This window comes from Phacochoerus africanus, chromosome 3, assembly GCF_016906955.1.
Source record: "Phacochoerus africanus isolate WHEZ1 chromosome 3, ROS_Pafr_v1, whole genome shotgun sequence".
In the NCBI taxonomy this organism is placed as follows: Eukaryota; Metazoa; Chordata; class Mammalia; order Artiodactyla; family Suidae; genus Phacochoerus; species Phacochoerus africanus.
In genome coordinates this window covers 32578208-32601294 of record NC_062546.1, presented here as the reverse complement: position 1 = coordinate 32601294, position 23087 = coordinate 32578208, and the positions used below count along the sequence as shown (strand labels likewise).

At 50.1% G+C, this 23087-nt stretch overlaps 1 protein-coding gene across 1 annotated transcript in view; it reads left to right on the top strand.

Annotated features, from left to right (window-relative positions):
• The window catches only part of SYNDIG1 (synapse differentiation inducing 1), an 88858-nt gene that overhangs the window by 14457 nt on the left and 51314 nt on the right, over positions 1-23087 (top strand). Inside the window, exon 2 of the mRNA XM_047770191.1 lies at positions 20604-21163. Within this exon, the coding sequence (XP_047626147.1) occupies positions 20684-21163 (480 nt within the window). The 5' untranslated portion in view covers positions 20604-20683. The remainder of the gene's footprint in view (positions 1-20603; positions 21164-23087) is intronic.

The window sequence follows — 23087 nt, the reverse complement described above, 5'->3', positions numbered from 1 at the left end:
CTGTTCTGACTTCCTCCAGTGCCTCTGCTGACCGGGACCAGGGCTGGCACTCCTTTCTGGTCCCCGCTGAGTCTGAGGTCCTGAACGAGGTGGAGCCAGGGCTGCATGGCCAAGGTACCATGTCCACTCACTACCAGACCAGGTAGGAGCAGGCTGAGCAGGTGACGCAGCCCTTCTCACCCCTGCAGTGGCTGGTCTGCAGTGAATCCTTAACAAGCAGGTTCAGGCAAATGCTCAGGTGTGAAGTGAACGTGGGCTTGAATCCAGTGTCTGGAAAAGCACGGGCTGCAGCCTCCCAGAAAGACCGTTTCTCCATCCAGGGAAGGCTGAGCGTTTTGATGGGCCAGGCAGGCAGTTTAGACAGTGGAGGAAGTAGGCTTTTGAGATAGGTGGCCAGGCCACTGGAACAATCTGCGTGGCCACCCCGGATGTCTTCGGGAGGGAGACGACTTCCGGGCTGAGATCGGAGGAAGGAAGGGTCTGTGGTGCTGAGACTGGGCAGAGGGTGCGGGCACAGCGGTGGAGGCTGGAGGGACGCCCACAGCAGGTGGCGCCCAGCAGGACGCGAGCCTGGGCCGGGCTCTGTGCTTTCCGCCCCTCTCTGGAGTCAAGCACCGCGTACACCCATCATTTACAGGACGTCACGTCCAGGGCAGCGTCCAAGCCCAGGCCCTTCAAGCCTGGGCCGGGCTCTGTGCTTTCCGCCCCTCTCTGGAGTCAAGCACCGCGTACACCCATCATTTACAGGACGTCACGTCCAGGGCAGCGTCCAAGCCCAGGCCCTTCAAGGTGACCTGCTTCAGACCCTGCATCCTCCTCTGGCTTCCTGAGGCCAGTTGAGCACAGCTTTGAAAATGCTGATGGGATCAGCATGACTCCCCAGGAAGCGCATAGGACACAGGATGTGGGTTTCCACCCCAAGGGGAGATCCATTCCCACAAAGCAGAATGAATCTCAATAGCGATCTGTGCTACTGACCGCAGGGACCTGTGCTCTGGACCCTGGGGGGCGTTTTCTAATTAGCGAGGGAAATTGAAAGAGGAAGCAGATGGTTTACCAACTCTACCATAAACACTAAAAAAATGAAAAGAATGAGGCTTCCTCAAGCTAGAAAGCATCTGGAATAATTTGAAGCTTTTAGAAAAAGAAATATATTTATTTGTCTACTGATCTAGGTACATAATACATTTGCATATTTCATGTATTTAAGTAGATTATGCATTTTATTTTATACTTTATCTTGTATATATGCTTTGCTTTCCATATACTTTTATAGATAGTTTATTAAAACTCTTGAAAAGTATTATTTTTTGGTTACACCTGCAACATGCAGAAGGTCAGGGCCAGGGATCAAACCCTTGCCACAGCAGTGACAATGCCAGATCCTTAACCCACTGAGCCACCAGGGAACTCTGAAAATTGTTCTTTAACTGTGCCATGGGGTGAGTGTTTGTGTCCCCCTAAATTCCTGTGGTGAAGCTCCAACCTGGAAAATGACAGTATTTGGTGGCGGGGGGACTTTGGGAGAGTGAGTCTTTGAGGGTGGCTTTGGGAGGGTTAGGGTTAGATGAGGTTGAGGGTGGGGCCAGGAGGGTGCCTCCCTCTCTCCTCTGCCAGCACCAGGGTAGAGGGGCCATTTCAAACAAGAGTGAGACCCTCACCAGAAACCCACCACACTTCACTTCCATCTCAGAGTCCAGCCTCCGAACTGCAGGGGGATAAATGCCTTTTGTTCCAGCTGCCCTGTCTGTGGTGCTTTGAGCAGCTCAGTGCACTTTGCATCACCCTGGGCACCAGCCCTCGGTGACAGCTAAAAAGTCATTGACACCGTTGAACACCAGCTGGTGAAGATCCCCTCCCATTGGCCACATTCCATTTGCCAGCCTTCAGTTTGTTTCAGACCCTGAGCCAGGCTGTGCTCAGCCAGGCCGGGTCTGTTTCTGATGGGAAGCTGCACAGAACAGAGGTTGGGCTTTGCTCCAACTGGCTGTCGGACCATCAGACTCTACCCCTGTGCCTCAGTCCCCTCTCCTGAAAAGGACAGTAACAACGATCGCTTTACAGGATGGTTGGGACGGATCACCTCACCTCTGTGCTGTCACCCATCACTCTGGCTGCACCCATGGAGGTACACAAGACATCCACTCATGGGCTCCTCCAGGAGTCCAGGGTGCAGGTGCCTCTGCGCCCTGACCTCTGTGAGCCCAGCTTCTTCAGCGAACACCTGCAACCCCTTACTTGCTGCTCTTGTCCGGCAGCAGAGGCCCCCTCGGCCCACAGCAGGGCCACCTCCGAGGGCCAGCGGGGGATGGGGTTAGTATCCGAGGCCCCTCGGGTAAGACAACTCTGCCTGCAGGTTCCACATGGGACAGGGCTCAGCCCCTGCAGCAGGTGATACGAATGAGGTGACGGGAGATTAGGGATAAAAGAACCAGGAGAGGGGTCAAGGCCCCCAGTCCAGTCTTGGTGTCCGGAGCTGGCTGTGAGCTCACAGCGGCAGCGCAGAGGGAGTCACCGGCAGCACCGTGACTCACGCTGGCCAGATGCTAAAAATAGCTTAGGAGAGGCATCTATTTCTGCTCCTGAGATGAGAAGTTCTCCTGGAAGCAACACTTCATGGCGAGGCCCAGCGCCTCCCAAACACCCTGGAGAAGAGGCTTCGGGTGCTGTCTCTGCAAGTGGGGGTGGTGAGGTGTGAAGGCTTCCTCTTGGTCCTGCACCTCTGCCGCCCCCCCACCTGCCTCACATGACCTCTCACCCGAATCCGGGTGGCATTCAGGGGGCCAGATGTCACACCTTGGGGTTTGTTTTCTGGTGGCTCTGCAGTATCATTACCAAAATTTGAGTCCAGTGGTCCTGGGTGACTCCACCCGTGTTGCTGTGTCACCACTGGCCTCTCTGGCTGGCAGCACTCGGCACCTTCTGGCACCTTCCTAAGGAGACTGGATCTGGACCTCAGAGTGAGGCGAGCTGGGCCTCCTAGGAGGGGGCGAGGCAGGCCAACCCTGCACACTCACAGCAGCTTGTCAGGCATCTGTGGATGGTGACTTGTCAGTAGAGCTTCTGGGTTTCTCACCCTCCTCCTCCTCCAAATAGCCTTGGGACAACGTGGCTGAAAGAGGTGGCTCCAGAATCTGTCCAGGACGGCAGCAGCTAGAGAGACTGTGGGAAGATGGAAAGTTAGAATTAAGAGGATGAGGTTTAACTGTCAGATAACTTAAAGCCCGAAGGAAGAACAAGGTAGATGAGATGGAAAAGACTGAAAATAAATGTTAAAACAAAACATAGAACCAACAAAATAAAAGGAAAGCCTAGAAATTAAAGATTGTAATTTAAAATTAAAAAAAAAAGAGCAAGCAGAAGTTAAAACAAGACTAGGAATTGGAAGCTGAAGAGATAGAGTTGCTCGAAATGATAAAAAATGAGAAGTCAGGAGTTCCCATTGTGGCTCAGTGGTTAACGAATCCAACTAGGAAGCATGAGTCTGCAGGTTCGATCCCTGGCCTCGCTCAGTGGGTTGAGGATCCAGCGTTGCTGTGAGCTATGGTGTAGGTCGCAGATGCGGCTCAGATCCTGAGTTGCTGTGGCTCTGGCATAGGCTGGCGGCTACAGCTCCAATGGGACCCCTAGCCTGGGAATCTCCATATGCCGCAGGTGCGGCCCTAAAAAGACAAAAAAAAAATGAGAAGTCATTGTTCCAACTCCAGCCCCCTCTCCACAGGCACACTCTAGAATGCTTGTGAGAATGGAAGGCGAAGGAAATAAGCGGAGGTAGAGGTCAGGCACCTGAAGATTAACTGAAGAGTGTGCTACCAGGCCAGTAAGAAGTAAAACCACAACTGCCTGGATGTCAAGTCCTACAACAGATGCATTCATGGTGATTTAAGGGAGTGACGTGGCATAAAAAGACCATAAATAAAATGTATGAAGGATTCCACAGGCTTGAGGTGTAAATCTCTCTCTGGAGTGAGTATCAGTTTGCTGTATGATGTCCCTGCGTCGCTGTAAATTTGCAGAAACCCCTGGCACAGACACCAGTCACTCGGAATTTGTGACCAGATGGGCTACATGTTTCATTCAGCCTCAGAGGGGTTCACAGACTCCTTGCACACACATGCACGTGTGCACACACACACACACCATTTCATTTGGTTGTCATTTTAAGATTTGGACTTCTGGTTTCTCCTGAACTGTTTATTCTTTTTCTCTCCTTCAAACTTATTTAAAAGATACACTTTTCATTCCTATCACTAGCTATGACTCTTAGAATTTTAATACACTTTCCGGAATGGACAGATCAGAATGAGGGCTGTGACTCTCTTTCTCCTTAATGATGTAAGGGTCTTGGAAGCCTCCCATCTTCATTACTGTTGAGGGTTCTGTCCCTTCCTTTTGACACCAGAGCCCATCACTATCTCGGCCATGCATGCTCTCTTTTGATACTGATGCTCACGAACCACTGACCACATTCCTCCCCTCCTTGCATCTTCATCTCAGTTCTGCCTTCTGCGAGCAGTTTCTGTTGGTCTGGAGGACATGCTGCAGTAGCCCTCTCAGTGAAGCTCTGTTGGTGGTTGATTCTCGGTCTTTGGCCAAGTGCAGTTTTTCCTCATTTGTAAAGAATAGGATGGGGGGGAGTTCCCGTCGTGGCGCAGTGGTTAACGAGTCTGACTAGGAACCATGAGGTTGCAGGTTCGGTCCCTGCCCTTGCTCAGTGGGTTAAGGATCCGGCGTTGCCGTGAGCTGTGGTGTAGGTTGCAGACGCGGCTCGGATCCCCCGTTGCTGTGGCTCTGGTGTAGGCTGGTGGCTACAGCTCCGATTCGACTCCTAGCCTGGGAACCTCCATATACCGTGGGAGCGGCCCAAGAAATAGCAAAAAGACAAAAAAAAAAAAAGAATAGGATGGGTATCGAACTCCAGGTTCCGAGGGTTTTCTCATTTTCTCCGAAGTCTCTTTCATTTGCTTATGGTTCCTTTGACTGTGGTTGCGAAATCAACTCTTGGTTTGCCTTTTTCCTCCGAAGAGGAGCACATGTTTGTGTGGTTTTCCTCTCAGATCTGTACATGTGGAATCACCTGCCTTGTGTGCCTCTGAATCTGTGAATGAATTTACATCTTAGTTCTGATAAAGCCTCCGATCTCTTCAGACATTGTTGCTTCTCCCTTCTCAGCATCCTCTCCTCCTGGAATCCCCGGTCTCTTCCTCCCGCTTTTCTATCAGTTGATTAAGGGACATTCCTATTGCTTCCCCTGCCTCCTCACGGGTCTCCCGTATTTCCCACCAAACTCGGATTCCAGGCAGGGTCACACTCGCCCCTGAGATACGCCAGGTTTGCTCATTAACGCACCCATTATGGTTTAAATTCATTACATATTTTTGCTTTAGGAAATCCCAGTTTGCCTCGGGTCTTTCCCTGTGTGGATTAAGCGCCTCCTCGTGCACCTTGAACTTCTGGAAAGAGACTGACTTCACCACCTCCCTCGGACGCCACTTTCCCCGAAGCCTGGGAGGCTGATCTCTCTGCTGGGGGCGGTGGTGGGGACTGGGGGTGCACGGTGGGTTGCTTCTCAGTAGTTTTTAGGTTTTTACATTGTGATCCTTCTCACCAGCCCTCTAATGGAAGTTCTGGCTGAGGCTTCCTGAGGGGGGAGGTGTGTGTGGCAGGTGTATGCCTGACTTGAGGTTTGAATGTGACTGTCTCAGCTTGGGGTTTCCTAACGGAGCAGATAATAGCATTTCAAACCTCGGTTTTGCAGGATGTGGCCTTTCCAGCAGAGGCCATTCCCCAGTCTCAGACCCAGAGGACCTCCCTGAGCTGATGGCCGGGGGCTGATGGGCAGCACTGTCACTGGAGGCGTCCTTTGAGATTCCCGGCTTGGTGTAACTGCTGCCACCCGAGCCTTGTTTACCGAGACGGGCCTCTCCCGGGGAGGCAGTGCCTCTGCTTGGGTTTCAGGCTCCATATTTCACTTCTCTCTGTGACACTTGTCCCTGAATGTTTCCCTTGCCTTCTTGTGCACCTAGTCTGCCTACAGAGGCATCAGAGGCTGTGTTGCACCTGCATGCAGAGCCTGCCTCTGTGGTTAAAGCAGATTTCTCCCCAGAGACGTGATGACCGGGTGATGCCAGGACTGAACAGGCTAGAAACGTGGGTGGGGCAGGTGCTCTGGGTTCAGCCTCTGATTCTCCTCTTGGAATGCGATCCTCGTCTCTGCGCTGGTCTTTGGGGTCCAGTCGCACACAGTGTTCTTTCTGAAGCTTTGAGGCCCACTCTGGGGAGCCCACCAGCTCAGACCTACAGGAGCACAGCCTGGAGTCAAATGTGATCAATCAGCCACCCTCAGCCGCTGCCTCAGGTCCAGGAGCTGCGCAGATCCGTGGGCACGCCCTCAGGAGGGGACCGATATGAGGACTGGGCTTGGCTGGATGGTCCTCAGGAGCATTTTGGGAGAGGGCTGAGATGATGTGAAACTGGGGAAAGCTTAGCGGGTAGTCTATCTCCCAGGCAGGGCTGGAACCCCTGGTGGGTAAGAGAGCATTGCTCAGAAGCTAAGCCCGGGGGCAGTGTGGTAGCCAGAAGTAAGAATTTTTTTTAACAGGAATTCTCCATGTCCTGGTGGAAACACAGTCTCACCAGCTCAGTGTCCTTTGCTCACTTCTTGGGACTTAACTAACCTTTCCACAAAGTGTTTTTGTAAAAAGAGAAGCCTTGGTTCCAAGAGACAGCTCTGCTTTTCTGCAGCTCTGGCCCTGCTGCACCCCAGCCTCTGAGTGGGTCTGCCTCCAAAGGGCCACGGGGCCGTCCTGAATGTGACCCCACGTGCCCGGCCCCGGAGTCCCTGAGCTCTGGCCTCACTGCGAGGATGCAGAACATTGAGGGTTCACCTGAGAAGCCAGTTCCAGCGGCGGCGGCGGCGGCGGCGGCGGCGGCGGCAGCGGCATGGAAAGGAGAAAGTCCCAGGTGACTGGCCAGGAGGATGTTCCCACCCTGTCCTCCGTGGTCGCTGGGCCAGATCCACCCAAAGGGAGCCCAGGCTAGCCCCGCAGGCTCCATACCCCAGCTGCATTCCTCCACCTTACTGGAGCCAAGGGGGCCATGGGGGGGTCAGCCCAGGATGCCACATGGGGGCGCTGGGTGGGCACGTGACTTGTCCTCTGAGGTGGATGCTGAGGGATTATGTTCCCCAGGCCAAGCCAGGCCTCTGCTTCCCCCTGAAGTTCCAGGAAGCAGCCCCAGCGTTTACTGAACTCATTGATTAGAAGCTGGGCTGCGGATGCCAGCCTGAGATGGTGCCTCCGTTTCCTAATCTTTGTAATAACTCAAGTGCGTTTCTGTGTGGAAGAAGCACCTCGTTGTGGGGAAAATGTGAGCAGATATCGCTTTAGTAATTTTCGCAAATTGGAGGTTTTGTTAAAAAACACTATTGCCTGGGAAAAAGCAGATCGCTCTCCCACTTTGCATTTGTGGGCACCTGAGACCTTGTGCTGCTGCCTGGGCATCTTTAGTAGCTGATTCATGATGTGAATGAGGAGCTGGCCGTGTTCTCACTTCTGGCTCCATTTCTATGAACTTGGGAAGGTAAGAAGCATGTTATTCTTGCCGTTTTCTTTTCCCCCTTTCCATGAAACGGATCCTAGCAACAGCCAATCCGCATCCCACTTCTGTGCTGTCTTTTCTGTGGATACAGAGGGGTGGCTTTGATCCTCTGGTAATTGTATTCGTCGTGAGACCCTGGCCTGCTGGAGACCCTTGTGCTCTGTCAGTTTCTCTCTCCCTCTGTCTCTTTCCCCTGCATACGCTTGCTTGCACATACACACACACACACACACACACACACCCCTATCACCGCACAAAACACAGGCGGTAACTACTGCAGGTGAAGCCCGTGCTGCAGGTTTCAGGGTAGATGTTGCAGTCTGAGGGCCTCCTTAATATTGTATTTCTCCAGTCCTCACAAGCAGTCTTTTCACATTTGAACGTGCCTGAAATTCTGAAATGGGGTGCATCTCATAATCCATGGCTACTGAGACATTGAAATATGACAAAGTTTTTTTCCTGAGCAGATCTTTATTATGTGGATGAATCTAAATGAATATTGACTGCACAAGATGATAGTAAAGTATTATAGGGTTTAAATACAATCATAATTAATGTGACTATGTGTTTTTTAAATAATATGTTTTATATATCATCTGTATATGATTTTTTTTTGTCTTCTCGCCTTTATAGGGCTGCACCTGTGGCATATGGAGGTTCCCAGGCTAGGAGTCCAATTGGAGCTGCAGCTGCTGGCCTACGCCACAGCCACAGCACGGCAGGATCCCCAACCCACTGAGTGAGGCCAGGGATCGAACCCATATCCTCATAGATAGTAGTCAGATTTGTTTCCACTGCTCCTCATCGGGAACTGCTGAAAGAACTAATTTATGTGCAACTTAAATATCTTCAAATGTACCTTATCTTATTTTATCTTAATGACTTGGACACCAAAGTTGTTGCTTCTTTTTTTTTAATTTTTTTTTATTTATTTATTTTATTTTTATTTTTTGTCTTTTTAGGGCTGTGCCCGCAGCATATAGAAATTCCCAGGCTAGGGATCCTGTCGGAGCTGTAGATGCCCGCCTACACCACAGCCACAGCAATGTGGGATCTGAGCCACATCTGTGACCTACACCACAGCTCACGGCAACGCTGGATCCATAACCTACTGAGCGAGGCCAGGGATCAAACCTGCGTCCTCATGGACAGTAGTCAGATTCATTTCTGCTGAGCCACGACGGGAACTCCGTTGCTTCCTTTTTTGAAGAAAGTCAATTTTTTTTTCACATGGTAAATGCACAAACACATGACATAAAATTTGCCATTTTCACCATTTTTAAATGTGCAGTTCAGTAATATTAAGCATATTGACATGATTGTGCAACCATCGCCCACATCCATCTCCAGAACTTTTCATCATCCTACATTGAAACCAATATCTAGTAAACAACAATTTCCCATCTCCCTCCCCAAGCCCCTGGTAACTACCACCTACTTTCTGTCTCTGTGAATTTGATTACATGGTACCTCAGAGAAATGGATCAGACGGGACTTGCGTTTGTGCGTCTGGCTTATTTCACTCAGCATCATGTTTTCAAGGTTCATCCATGTTGCAGCCTGTGTCAGAATTTCCTTCCTTTTTAAGGCTGAGTAATATTCCATTGTGTGAACAGATCACATTTTGCTTGTCTGCTGATGGACGCGTGGGCTCCCTCCATCTTGCGGCTACTATGAGTGGTGCTGTTATGAACATGATGCACACATTTCTCCTTGAGACTCCGGCTTTCAGTTCTTTTGGATAAATACCAAGAAGTGGAAGTGCTGGATCATGGGGTAGCTCCATGTTTAATTGTTGACAAACCACCAAGCTGTTTTCCATGGTGGCTCCACCATCTTACACTCTCGCCAGCAATGCACAAGGCTGATTTCTCCATATGTGATTTTCAAAATATTTTGTGGGATAATTTTGGCCGGGGTAGCAAAGACATGGTAAAATATTAAGCAGCAGATGAAATAGCAGTGAAAACTCCAGACCTCTCCCCCAGGTCCTGACACACCCGCTGTATCCCCAACCTGCTCCCCAGAGGCACCCCACCCTCTGCCCCCTCCTGGCAGCCTCCAGACACCTTGACTGCTGGGCATTGGTCCCTGCTTGCTCTATGGGCTTTAGATTCTGCCCGATGGAGTCTTCTGTGAAAGAGGAGAATTGAACTTACTTGAGCCTAGACCTCTCGGTCACTGGCACCATGCCCACCTCCTTCCCCTCCCCCAGCCTCTCAGGTTGTGCAATTTTGAGTTCTTCTATCGGTCTGTCACTGTTGTGTCTGTAAATTGGTATCATTAAACCCATCTCCTGTCTTCATCCTTCGTACCACATCCTTCCCCAGGGGTGGGCTGCGTCCTCAACTCTCCATTAGAATGAGTAGGTCTCAGAGTTCCTGACGTGGCACAGCAGAAACAATCCGACTGGGAACCATGAAGTTGCGTGTTTGATCCCTGGCCTTGCTCAGTGGGTTAAAGATCCAGCGTTGCCATGAGCTGTGGCGTAGGTCACAGATGTGGCTCGGATCTGGCGTTGCTATGGTTCTGCTGTAGGCCAGCAGCTGTAGTTCTGATTCGACCCCTAGCCTGGGAACCTCTATATGCCGCGAGTGCAGCCCTAAAAAGCAAAAAAAAAAAAAAAAAAAGGATGAGTGGGTCTCGCTTAGTGGCCAAGAGCCAGCACCCAAAACAGGGTCACCTGCCTCCAGGTGACAGGGAAGGCGCAGGTGACCCAGCCTTGGGGACCTTAGTTTCCGCTTCAATGGAATGAGAGTCAGGGTAACACCCCCTTCGAGGGGTTACTTGGAAAATCAAACCAGAAAATCCTTCAGAGGATTTTAGGGCAGTGCCGCGTGTTTAGAGAGGCCCTGAGCTGCTTGGCCAAATGATGAGGATAATGATGGCCACGCTGTCAGGACTGGTAACCTTATAAATCTGTTTTTTAACTGTGTTGATTCCAAATGTTAAATCAGGAAATAGTCATCCCTGTGATCCTGTAAGCATTCCTGACTATAAAGCCACGTGGCAGTGATGCCTACAATTTCCCCTACACGAGTTTCCAGAGTCAGCTCCTGGGCACCAGAAGTGTTCCCAGTGCCCGGGGTCAGTGGGTTCTCTTGTTACCTTTCACAGCCTCCCCAGGTACCAGGAATTTATTTTCTTTGTATTCAAACCATGGAACCCTTTGCAGTCTTTCTGGTTGAGTTTGTTAAGTGTCCTTCTTGGGACACCGAGGGAGAGGAGCTGTGCCTCCCCCCACCCCTGCCCCGCATCCCCAGCACCTCCCCATTCCGAGGCTGTCCTCTCCTGTTCTTGGACGTGGCCTTTGTGGAGCCCACAGATGTCCAGGGTAAATTGGACCGATTGCTGCAGGACAGCTGCTAGACAGGGTTTCTTTTTATTCATTTCTGGATATTCACTCTTCCTTTTATCCCTGATTACCCACTTCCTTGCTTTCCTGTATCATTTCTTCTGGAGTAAATGTGCAAGCTACTTGTTCAGAGAGAGGGTGTGTGAGATGAATTGTCTGGGTACTGGAAATATTTAACATTTTGTTTCCTTTTTGGTTTTGCTCCCCCTCGAATGATTGCTTCCTTGGGTACATAGCTCAGCGTGGTCCCCCCGACGTGAAGGCAGGACCCCCAGTCTCTCCCGCTGGTGCCTTTCTGCTGGACACCCTGCTGTCAGCCTGGGTGCCCGTCCCCTTGGCTGCCGCCCTCCTCCCCTCCGGCTCCAGGCTGCCGAGGTTCCTTCTGCAGCTCAGCTGTGGCTTTGCAACATTCTTTATTTTGTTAAATACGTGTTACTACTTTCTCTTCTGTTAAGACCTTTCTTATTCTTTTAGTCATATTTTAAAGAGGTGTTCAAGAGAGCAGAGGAAACCAGTGAGCTGAGTCCCTCGTCCTGGGTCCCCTCATTAGGGCCAGAGGCTTGTTTTTCAAAGAACAGACTTTGGCTTGGCTGGTTCCCTGTGTGGTGCTCTGCCTTCAGTTTCACTGTTTCTGCTCTTAGCTTTATTGCCACCTGTCACATGTGTTTTTTCCCTTTATTGTCCTTACTTTGGCTAATGTGTTGATATGCATGTCGACACTTATGTTTTGGCTCCTATTGTCCTTAATATGTGCACTTTATCTACTTCCCTCTGAGTATCTTTTCACCTGCACTCCTAGGTTTTCATACGTAATTTGTTTTCATATGTAGTTTTCTCCATATGATTCAGTTCTAAATCATTTTATATTTGGTTATGATTCTTCTATAGTCCAATCGTCATTAAGAAAGTATTTCTTTTTTCTTCACTTCCAGATGACAGTGGCTTTTGCTAAATATATTGACTTTTATATCCGCTGCGTTGTGGTTCCAGAACGCGGGCTATAAGATACTAATTATTTGAAATTATTGGTCCTTGATCCATTTCTGGAAGGGAGAGAAAGAAGGAGAGAGAAGGAGAAACAGAGAAAAAGGAAAAACACGTGTGCCTGGAAGAATATTTTCTCTAACTGTTGGATGCAGAGCTTTATATATGCTCATTGATTAAATTGCTAGTGTTTTTGTTTTGTTTGGTTTTTTAATATTCCATGTCTTTCTTATTGTGGTCTATTTATTTCTTGACATAATTTAGAGAGTGTGTTTTTGTTTTGTTTTGTTTTTGCATTTGGGGGCCACACCTGCGGCATATGGAGGTTCCCAGGCTAGTGGTCAAATCGGAGCTACAGCTGCCAGCCTACACCACAGCCACAGCAACTCGAGATCTGAGCCGTGTCTGCGACCTACGCCACAGCTCACGGCAACGCCGGATCCCCAACCCACTGAGCAAGGCCAGGGATCGAACCTGAGTCCTCATGGATACTAGTTAGATTCGTTTCTGCTATGCCACAACGGGAACTCCTAGAGAGTGTTTTGAAGTCTCTTTTTTGGTGGTGAAGATATGACCTAATCCCTGAATTTCTATCAGTTTTGCTCTATTGCCTGCGACATGAGTTGAATGCACGGGAACTGAGCATCCGGGCTTGTGGATTGAACCTCCACTGTGTGGTATCCATGTTACTATGTATCGACATTTATTACTTCGTGGTGTTGACTTTGTTTTAGATTCACTAAACTGCGCCAGGTTTATTTTCTGCTCAGGATTTTTCTTGTATACATATTTCCCATCCTTTTGCTTTTAGTATTTCCTTGTCCTTATGCTTTAAGAGTATCTCTAATAAAAAACATATGTCTGGATATTGCTTTCAATCCAGAGTAAAAATTTTATTTTAACTGGCAATTCTAATTAATGGCTGTTGTGAATACTGGTGTATTTTCATTTGTTACTTCAACTTTTATTTTTATTTTTGTCCTGCTCTATTTTGTTCAGTCTTACGCACATTTTTCTCTCTCCTACTGTGAACTGTGTATACTATTCTTATTCATCTGGTAATTAGCTTTCAAATTTACCCAGGCATATTTAACCTAAGTCTAAAACCGAAGAATTTAACACATTTCTGGAACATTGAAAGGATCTTAGTATCACCCACCTCCTGATTTACATACTATTGTTTTCCAGTGTTTAAATTTTTTAAACAAACCTTACAATTTAGAGGTGAGGGTTGTGTATACTCTTATTTGTTTGAATCTACGAACACGGTGTTAGTTTTCCTCATCATCAGTCCTGCCCACCAAAGTTGTTTCTCTTCTTTCTGAAGCACAACCTTTAGAATTCCTTTCAGCTTAAGTCTCCATTTCTTAATCTGTAAATGTCTTATTTGGCTTCGTCCTTGAAAGATAGTGGTATTATATCAGAATTTCCCATCATGGTGCAGTGGAAAGGAATCCAGCTAGGAACCATGAGGTTGTAGGTTCGATTCCTGGCCTCGATCACCTGGTCGAGGATCCAGTGTTGCCATGAGCTGTGGTGTAGGTCGCAGACACGGCTGAGATCTGGCGTTGCTGTGGCTGTGGCATAGGCTGGCAGCTGTAGCTCCAACTGGACCCCTAGCCTGGGAACCTCCATATGCCGATAACAGTATTTTATACAGTTAAAATGGCTGCTTTCTCTCAACATGTCGAAGCCAACATCTCCTGGCTTCCTTCTGTGTTTGTTGCTGAATAAATTATCTACCCTTTTCCTCTGACTGGTTTTTGGTTTTGTTTTTTTGTTTGTTTGTTTGTTTTTTGTCTTTTTGCAATTTCTTGGGCCGCTCTCGCAGCATATGGAGGTTCCCAGGCTAGGGGTCTAATTGGAGCTGTAGCCGACCGCCTACGCCAGAGCCACAGCAACGCTGGATCGTTAACCCACTGAGCAAGGCCAGGGATGGAACCCGCAACCTCATGGTTCCTAGTCGGATTCGTTAACCACTGCGCCACGATAGGAACTCCCCTCCGACTGGTTTTGAAGTCTCCTTGAAGTCGGGAGTTCCCTTCGTGGCTCAGCAGTTAACGAACCCAACTAGGATCCATGACGATGTGGGTTCAATCCCTGGCCTTGCTCAGTGAGTTAAGGATCCGGTGTTGCCGTGAGCTGTGGTTGTAGGCACAGTGGCTATAGCTCTGATTCAACCCCTAGCCTGGGAACTTCCGTGTGCCACAGGTGTGGCCCTGAAAAAGCAAATAAATTAAATAAACAAATAAATAAAGTCTCCTTGAAATTCATTTTCGTCAGTTTGACTAAGCATGTCTATGTGGCATTTCCTGAGTTTATCAGTGATTTTGTGTTTGTTTCTCTTCATTCCTGAAAAACCTCACAGATAATGCCCCTTCGAGAATTCCTTCTCTTCTTGCCACTGTCCATTCTTCTCCTTTTCTGGGGCTCCTACTCAGGGTGGGTCGAACCTTCTTTCTTATTCTATGTTCCACACTCTTAACCAACCAGTTATGTTTTCTCTCTCTTGTTCTTTTAGTAATGCATTCTGGGTATTTTTCTCAAATCTATCTTCCAGTTTATTTTTTTCTTCAGTTGTGTCTATTTTGCTATTTTAATTCTTCCGCTGTGTTTTTACTCCAGCTCAATATTTTCACTTGCTAAAATTCAAACCATTTTGATTTTTTCTATTTAACTGATAATCTCTTGTTACTTACTTGTCTTTAAATATTTGTATTTTTATAAATATTTCACAAAGTATTTCTATGATTTTGTAACTCCGTATCTTGACCAATATTTCCATAAATATTTTTCTTAACGATTGTCCTATATTCCAATATCTGAAGTCCTTGATTGTCCATGCCTTTTTTTTTTCCCCCTGCTCATTCTTCCTCACGGGGGATGTGCAATCTTTGTTGGAGGTGGGGGGGGGGATTTAACTGTTAGCTCATTGCTTGATCTCTATTATGTGCTCCAGTTTGGAGGGCTTTCCACCCTAGAGCTCTGACTCTGTTTCTGCTTGTGGCCAGAGGTCATCACTTACTTGTCACAAGGTCAGAACCTGCACAACAGTGGTTCTCAAAGTGTGGTCCATGGATCTGCTTCTGTGTCACCTGGAATTTCTTAGAAACACAGGCATTCAGATCCCACTCCACATGGAATGAGAAACTCTACTGGGGACGTGGGAATCTATGCCTTGATGAGCTCTCACAGTGATCCTAACGCAGCTTACACTGAGACCACATCTATCAAGAGTCTTCGCTGAGAATAGGGGTCCAGGGTCAACTCCTCATCTTGTGTCTCAGGGCTGGTCACCCACTGTCATTGTTACTGTTATCACCCTACACGCCTCCCCTTCCTGTGGTTCTTTATGGAAAGCAATGATCTTTGGTGATTTTCCTTCACAACCAGTGGTGTCTCCAAGTGTGTTCTAATCCTGATCTAATCCCTCAGAGCCTCTTGTCCGTTTTAATGCCAGAAGGGGCAGTCTATCCATGGAGGTTTTCATGTCACAATTTTTTTTTTTTACTTTGGAAGTTTTAAGTCTTTCATTTTTAACACAGTAAGCACATGTATTCCATACCCTGTATCTGATGCCAGTACCTGCAGCCAATGTGATCCTGATCGTGGAGCATTTGCTTGTTCTTGTTGACTCTGGGTTATTTCCTTGAGTGCTTAATCCCAGACTCAGGTTCCTCATAGCATGATCTGTGGACATTTTCTGAAACCCATCTTTAGCATATTCTTCCGGAAGGAGTTTGCATTTGCTTCTGCCAAGAATCAGGGCAGGGATCCCCAGCCCCAAACACTCTAAACTGAATGGAAGACTCAGGGCCTGAGGCTTGTGGCTGCAGGTTCTCAGATGAGGTCACCCCAGCCCCTGCCCAAGGCAGCAGGTCCCCCACAAAATCTAGGGGACAAGAATACTTACCTGCAAAGCTTCTGTCTCTCTCACTCACCGGTGGTGAGTCTCTGTCCTCGTTCACAGCCTTCTCACTGAATTCTTTGAGCACATAAGTGACCTCCCTATCTCTCAACTATAGAGTTGGGGGTGGGGTGAGGTGGGGTGTCATTGCTGTTGATGGTGATCGTGGTGGTGATATTAGCGGTGGTGGTGGTGGTGGAGGTGGTGAAGGTGATGGTGGTGGTGGTGTTAGTGGTGATGGTGGTGGAGGTGAAGGTGATGGTGGTGGTGATGGTGGTGGTGGTGGTGGAGGAGGTGAAGGTGATGGTGGTGGTGGTGGAGGTGGTGATGGTGGTGATGGTGGTGATGGTGGTGGTGGTGGTAGAGGTGAAGGTGGTGATGGTGTTGGTGGTGGAAGTGGAGGTGGTGGTGGTGAAGGTGATAGTTGGTGGTGGAGGTGGTGGAGGTGAAGGTGATGGTGGTGGTGACAGTGGTGGAAGTGGTGAAGGTGATGGTGTTGGTGGTGGAGGTGGAGGTGGTGATGGTGGTGTGGAGGGTGGTTGGTAGTGGTGCGTGGAAGTGGTGAAGGTTTGCAGTGGTGTTGGCTGGTGGACTGTGGGGTGATGGTGGTGATGGTGGTGATGGTGGTGGTAGTGGTGGTGGTTAGAGGTGAAGGTGGTGATGGTTTTTTTTTTTTTTGGTGTTGGTTGGACAGGTGGTTGATGGTGGTGATGGTGGTGGTAGTGGTGGTGGTAGAGGTGAAGGTGGTGATGGTGTTGGTGGTGGAAGTGGAAGGTGGTGGAGGTGGTGGTGGTGGTGGTGGTAGTGGAGTGAAGGTGATGAAATGGTGGAGGTGATGAAGATATACTTGGAGGGGCTAATGGAGAAGAAGGCTCTTCCCACAACATCTTCCTTAAGTCTGAGATGGAGACTCACAAAGTTAAAGGAAGTTGGCACAACCTTCACAGACAGCGGTGGTGCAAATATGGAGGTTTTTTCACTTCCAACATCACAGCAATCCCTCTGCATTTCTCTGATGTTAACGAATCAGTCTTGATTGCTGCACTCTTCCCAGAGGTGCTGTGACAAAGCCTGGCTCCCGACAGGAGCCTGGAGATCAGCTGTGGGAGCTGGAAGTCCCAGGCCACCAGAAGCGATGAGTTGGGTGACGCAGCATTTTGCAATTATAATGTGCCATTTATACGTTAAATAACAATAACTGATCTGCTTCTGAATGCTTCATTAACTATCTCCGCTGCCAAATCCCAGGCTTTTCTGTGTGTTTGTGCTAAAGGCAAATTTTAATTGTTTTAATGAGGATTCGCAAGCAGCATTTTTCTCTCAACACTTGGGCGTTGGTGGGAAGGCGTGTATTATTTGCTTAGCAGGAGGGAAGTTTTGCTGTTGACACAAAAGGCTCCTGACAGTGTCTGCGTTTAGGGAAGACCCCACACCTGGCACCCTCCTAATGCTTTGCTAATTGAGCTGCAGGAGGAGAATCGTACTAGGAGCAGTCCAGGCCTGTCACCCATCCCAAGTGTCCTGCTAAACTGATCTGCTAATTAGTTTAATTTTCCTCATCAGCTGCCAAGCTAGTTTGCTCTATTCTCTTTTGACTCGGAGCTGCTGCTCTCAAGGTGGTTCTATGTGTCAAATGTGACTGTCACTGCACAAAAATCTGTGGCTCATAAGGATCTTAATCAGCCACAGAGGCACAGACATCAGCGGCTACTTTGTGAAGCCCCCCCGCCCCCCACCACTAAATGAGGCCCCAGCCCGGCAGGGTAGATTTTCAGGTCTCCCTATGGAAGGTGCGGGGAGGAGAGAGTAGGAGGTGGGTTGGGAGAGACACAGATTTCTTTAAAATCTAGACCTGTTCGCAGGCTCAGAGAAAAGGACAACTAATCGGAGGAGGTATAACTCTTCTTTTGTCTTTACTTCATTGTTCTTGCCTTTGTTGATTGGGAAATAAATACATTTACAACTCGGGTTCCCAAAACATTCTTTTAATTTTCTCCTAGCTATTTCCTCAGAGCAGAGCATCTCTTAAACATTAGAAACGAGTTTGAGGGAAGTACAAGCTGGAGTATCTCACCCCAGCTTCTGCACGGACAGAGGGCTGCACCCGGCATATGGGGGTTCCCAGGCTAGGGGTCGAATCGGAGCTCCAGCTGTCGGCCTACACCACAGCCATAGCCATGCAGAATCCGAGCCACCTCTTCGACCTACACCACAGCTCATGGCAATGCCAGATCCTTAACCCACTGAGCAAGGCCAGGGATGGAACCTGCAACCTCATGGTTCCTAGTCGGACTCGTTTCCACTGCACCACAATGGGAACTCCCACTAGGATTCTTTCAAAGGGTGTGTGTGGTGGGGCCAGAGGCAGATAGAGCATCACGTCGCTCAGAACCCACTTCCGAGGAGCAAGGCGGAGGCTATGGCTGCAGCCTGGGTGCCTTGTTCTGGGTGAAACTCAGAAGTACCATAGTGCCCACTGCATTGAGGTTGGAGCTTTCTGTCCAGGCTCAGCCCACAGTGCCCCTTTGTCAGGGGGTCACTTGGCCTGTGGGCATCTCTGGTCTGGCTGGTGTTGGGAAACCCCGCCTCTGCTCGCCACATGTCTGTGGCATCTGTCACTGTGTGTCCGGGGCCTTCCTCGAAGTGTCTTTCCCACGCTCCAGAGGTGCAGACTGGGCATTTGTTTTGCTTTGTTCTGTTTTGAAGACATTTTCATTCTGACTACATATTTGTCAGAAAAATAATGCATCATTTTACCATCTATTCCACAAGAGAGATGCAGCCGGAGTCAGTCCAGTATTACACAGAATCTCAATGAAAACAACCTGCCCCCCAACACAAAATTCAGGGCAGCCCCCCAGGGGGCCGACTCAGGCACGGAAGGAATGCAGCACCGACACATTCACACGTGATGCACCCTGCACACATGACACTCCGTGAGAGGAGCACGCCACAGATGCCACAAGGATGATTCCGTTTACATGAAATGTCCAGCATGATCAAGTCCATAGAGATAGTACACAGACTGGTGGGTGCTGGGGTGGGTGGGGGAGATGGGGGGTTTGGCTGCTTACTGCATCTGCAGTAAGGACAATATTCTGGAATTAGGGGTGAGGTTTGCACAACTCTGTAAATATACTGCAACCCATGCAATTGTACAGTTTAAAAGTCAGGTGAATTTTATGGTGGTGACTTATATCTCAATAATGCTGTGATTTTAATTTTTTAATTTTTTAATTTTTTGTCTTTTTGCTATTTATTTGGGCCGCTTCCGCGGCATATGGAGATTCCCAGGCTAGGGGTCGAATCAGAGATGTAGCCGCCGGCCTATGCCAGAGCCACAGCAACGCAGGATCCGAGCCGCGTCTGCAACCTACACCGCAACACCGGATCGTTAACCCACTGAGCAAGGGCAGGGACCGAACCCGCAACCTCATGGTTCCTAGTCGGATTCGTTAACCACTGCGCCACGACGGGAACTCCAACGCTGTGATTTTTAAAAGAACAGCCTTCCCACCAGAAATGTGGGGGACACTTTTCCCCACAGGACATGGAACTTCCAGCTGGAATAGCTTCTTCCTAAGTAAGTGTTTATATAAATAAGAAAAGTGCCTCAGATTCCGTCACAAGGTCTAAGGTTAGAGAGTTTTCAGGTTACCCGCGTCTCCAGGGTAACGACCAAGCAATTTCTCCTGATTGAGAAAGGATTCCGCCTTCGTGGGTGAGGTTCTGGTCGCTTCTTTGAGGATCAGGCTGTAGCCCACGTTCACAAACCTCTGTAATTACTCATCAGGGGGCTCGTGGGCGTGATGCAGGACCCAGGACTCCGGGAAGAACTGCAGCCTGGAGCCTGTCTTTGACCTAGAGGAGCTCCAAGCCAGTTTGAGTCGATATAAAATCTTTGACAGAGTTCCCGTCGTGGTGCAGTGGTTAACGAATCCGACTAGGAACCATGAGATTTTGGGTTCGATCCCTGGCCTTGCTCAGTGGGTTAACGATCCGGTGTTGCCATGAGCTGTGGTGTAGGTCACAGACTCGGCTTGGATCCCGCATTGCTGTGGCTCTGGCATAGGCCAGTGGCTACAGCTCCGATTCGACCCCTAGCCTGAGAACCTCCATATGCAGCGGGAGCGGCCCAAGAAATGGCAAAAAGCCAAAAAAAAAATAAATTAAATAATAAAATAAAATATTTGACTCTCATCTTCCTCCCTCTGAATCTTCTGTGTTCCTCCACTGGCTTCGTTCTGAAGCATTTCATCAACATCTGATGACCAATCTGATTTTGTTATTCTTCTGAATGACACGGTTTTGTTTTTTTTTTCCCCCAGGTTATCCACCTTTGGATAACCAAAGGTGCTCAGATGAAAAGCTACTGACCTGAGAAAGTTGTTCCCCATCAGGGATGAACAGCCACGTGTCCCCTGTGGTCCAGGCTAGTGCGGGTGGGTTTGCCCTCAGGTTTCGGGGGTTGGCTGAAATCATGGGTTTGTCTAGAGCGGCAGTAGTTCCAGTTCCTGCTGCATCTCCTTCATCTGAAAGCAAAGGATTTAGAGAGATGTGAGAAGTTCATTTCTGGCTCACTCCGACTGCTGCCGTGGGTGGGGGAGCCTTTCTGAAATTGGCAGAATAGGTAGGACTGGATCAGCTGCTCTGCCCACTGGCGACCAGGATGGGACATGCTGAAACAACCAGGGTCTGGCTGATGCAGTTTTGCAGGTGTGATTTTCTTGTCTCATCTCTGGTTTGTTCCTCCTCCAGGAGAAATGGGCCCCGTGAGGCAAGCGTGACCCTCCAGTCCAGCCCACCAGCCTGCCGCCTGGTCAGGGAGGGACAGCACCATGGCCGGAGTCGTGGAGCAGAAGAGCGGGCTGGTACACAGCAAGCTCAGCGAGGCCGGCAAGAGGAACGGCCTGATCAATACCAGGAGCTTCATGGCTGAGAGCAGGGATGGCCTGGTGTCCGTGTACCCAGCGCCCCAGTACCAGAGCTGCCGGGTGGTGGGCAGCATGGCGCCAGCTGCCCTGGACAGCAGCAGGAATGAGACGGTCCAGCAGCTGCTGGACCCCAACGCCCTCCAGCAGTCAGTGGAGTCCCACTATCGACCCAACATCATCCTCTACTCGGAGGGTGTGCTGCGCTCCTGGGGGGATGGCATGGCTGCTGACTGCTGTGAAACCACCTTCATTGAGGAGCGGTCACCCACCAAGGAGAGCCTGGAGTACCCCGATGGCAAGTTCATCGACCTTTCGGCTGAAGACATCAAAATCCACACACTTTCCTATGACGTGGAGGAGGAGGAGGAGTTCCAGGAGTTGGAGGTCAGAGCGTGTGTTTGTCATGGGTCTTTGGCAGTGGGGTGCAGGGCTCCTAGGGGCATAAAGCCAGATGAAGGTCAGGGTGAAAAGCCAGGACGAGAATATGCAGAGAGCCTGAAGCCTTCCAGGCACCTTTCATTCAGAATTTGTGGAAGAAGCAAGGCTGAGAAAGAAGAAGGGGTTTCAGCAGGGATTCTGGTCAAAGGACCCAAGGTCCCTGCCATCAGGAAGGGGCTAAGATGGATCAAGAGTTGACAGTGCTGGCAGGTCCAGGGGATTCTGCTAATATCCCAGCTACAGGGGAGAGTGGTCACTGGCGAAAGTGAGTAGGGCAAGGGGGCAGGTGGTCCTAAGGCCACATGAGGCTGGAAGTGCACATGTGGGGACAGTTTGGGGTGCTTCTGCTGCCCAGTGTGGTTTCCTCAACTTGACATTGCAGGGTGTCTACTGAGGATCATTGGAGTAGCTACGACCTGCTGAAGAAATAAATAGTAGAAATTCACAGCATGAGGGGCAGACACATTGGATCAGAGCAGCGTCCCGCCCTCAGTGGGCTAGAGAACAGGCACGGGCGTCGGGTCACAGGCTCAGAAACAAGCGTATTAGCTGAGGTGTGATGCACAGCCGCGCACGTGGCCGGGTGGGAGGGCCAGAGTGATGCTGCAGGGGTCTGAGCCCAGAGGCCAGCGCCCAAGCTGGGAAGGTCATTTCACGGCCGCAGGGGGTGGGGGTTCCTCCAGGGCATGGGTGTAGGGAGAGAAGGGCTGTTCCCTGTCAGTGGGAGGGAAAGACCCTCAGGAGGAAGTCTGTGGTCAGAGGGTAAGGACATGTCTTTGTGGCTTCGATGGGTGAGAACACTTCTCAGGTAGAGGGAAGCGGCTGGGGCGGAGAAGGAGGTGGCGGGGCGGGGGCAGGGGTAACGTCCAGGCAGGTGTGCAGGTCTGGCCGTCTACGAGGCCTGTGCACTGCTTGTCTGAGAAGGTTAACCAGCTGCAGTGCTCTGGGTAGAGGCAGAAGGAAGGAGGGCCTTGTGGGGGAGGGTCACTGGAGCTGGGGGGGAGGGGCTCTCAGGCCGGTGACTCGAGGGGAGTGGCCATTCCGAAAAGCCTCCCAAGCAGAGGGGGAGGCTCCTTGTGCAGGTTTGTCCGGCCCAGGGTCCATGACCTTCCCCATCATGAGTGGCCATCCTTCAGCAGGTGAAGCTCATGGCAGAACAAGCTCTGAGCATCCTGCCTGCCAGATGGAGGAGGCAGGAGGGAGTAAGAGGGAGGAGGTCTAGAGGGGGGTCAGCGCCCCCATGCAGAACTCCAGGCTGGGTAGAAGGCTGGGGAGGTCCCTGGGCCTCGATGGGCCCAAGAGACCAGAAGCGTCAGGACCAGAGGTAAACGAGAACCAGCAGCAGCCGGAGCGATGGTGTTGGTCCACATAGATATTCGCAAATGGGAGACAGAACGTGCTTTTGTAGCACACCCTGTGAATGCGGCCCCCCAAAGCCACGGATGAGGGTGGGGAGGAACTGTCCGAGGCCGTCGAGGAGACCCCCACACCCCTTGACCCTGTCAAAGGGCAGAGCAGGGGTGCGCTTGGGCTGCGCGGACTTTGGGGAAGGTGGGCAAGTGCTTCAGCTTCTGTTCAGGAGCCTCAGTTAGGTGTCCACTTTTTCTAAGGCCTGGAGTTTCGCCTGAAGCAAAAGCGTAAATATCGTGTGGTGTGTAGGAAGCAGATGCACAGAGACGCAATTTCGGCATAAAGCAGGAGTTGCGGGGACCCAATCCCTGCAGCTCCAAGAGCCTCCGAAGGAATGGCTGGGCTCCACCGGGGGTCAGGGTTCGCTGCAGGGGAGGCCCCGGGCTGCACCTGGATGAGGGGGGACTGTCTGGCAAGAGACAGGTGGGGGTGGCGGGGAGTCCCAGGGACGTCATGAGCA